Source organism: Macadamia integrifolia, chromosome 12, assembly GCF_013358625.1.
Source record: "Macadamia integrifolia cultivar HAES 741 chromosome 12, SCU_Mint_v3, whole genome shotgun sequence".
NCBI lineage: Eukaryota > Viridiplantae > Streptophyta > Magnoliopsida > Proteales > Proteaceae > Macadamia > Macadamia integrifolia.
The window spans coordinates 10,204,797-10,205,980 of NC_056568.1; the positions used below are offsets into that span (position 1 = coordinate 10,204,797).

The 1,184-nt window shown below is 37.7% G+C and overlaps 1 protein-coding gene across 1 annotated transcript in view; it reads right to left on the reverse strand.

The window, feature by feature from the left end:
* LOC122057745 (kinesin-like protein KIN-UC) overlaps positions 1-1,184 on the reverse strand; it is a 69,703-nt gene that overhangs the window by 63,149 nt on the left and 5,370 nt on the right. Inside the window, 2 exon segments of the mRNA XM_042619976.1 lie at positions 326-488; positions 615-836. Coding sequence (XP_042475910.1) covers positions 326-488; positions 615-836 — 385 coding nt within the window.

The following is a 1,184-nucleotide window of genomic DNA, read 5'->3' on the forward strand; positions in this document are numbered from 1 at the left end:
AAAAAAAAAAAAAAAGGAGCATAACATAAGTATATCACGGTAGGAACATTCCCCCTATCATGATCAATACCCAACACAACCACCGCCCAACAATTTATATCTTAACAGAATGGCTCATCACATAACAAATAATTTTGGCACAAGGAATTTAAACAACAATAAGCATTCCATGAGCACTGAGAGTTTCATTGCTTATCTAGCGTTGAAGCTACAAGAATGCTATAGCTTACAACTGCATCTCTCTAATGACACCATTTGATAGCTAACCTAAATCTAAATGTGGTGAATATTAAATAAAATTAAGATATATGATCCAAAACCAGACCTGATTTGTCTATTCTCTCAGATCCTGCGAGGTCTACTATCAGCAGCTTGCTTTTCAGTAGGGTAGGTACACCTTTGCCATAAGCTAGGTCATTTCCACTCTCACTTTCTTGCGAAGATAATTCATTCCCCACTTTTCCCTGTGCTGGTCTTTGAACAAAAACCTACATAAGAGATAGATCCACATAAAGCAAGCAAGCAATCAGTTACTTGAAATCCCAAAATCATGTTGCAAAATCGTAACTGAAACAGCAAAATAACCAAGAATTGGGCTCCCATAGAGGACGCACCATAAGAATTGCATGACTGCGAGAAGATTCTGTGTTCATCTTTGTATTTGCTGCATGACGGTTTGCCTCACCAATTTGCAGAAGGTGCTGAAAATGGTCAAGATCTGGAATTTTAACTACAGTAGCACCAGGCAAGGACACTGCACCTGTCTTGGGGTCCTCCACAATGGGAATATTATTCTTCTCGGGGGCCAGCAAATCTTGTATGGATTCCAAATACAACTAGAGCAGCAAAAGATAATAGAAGTATTCCCCTCTTTTATCATCCAGATTGACAAATGCATTATGTATTCAACATTAATAAGTCGTATGTATACGAGTACAAAGTACAAACTATGCAGAGAAGCTAACATTTGGCTCACTTACAATTGCTAATACTAAAATAGAGAAGATGTGGAGCAAAACGAAATTTTTGTAAGGCAGAGAATTCTTGTTAATGAAGCACACTTCTATTGTTGCACTTCCTCCAAAGCTTAAGTATAAAGAAAATGGCTCAAAATACGGCTAACGTTAGCTTGTCTTGTTTTTTTTACAGAAAAATTTGAGTTCATTTGACAAACCCCCACCCCC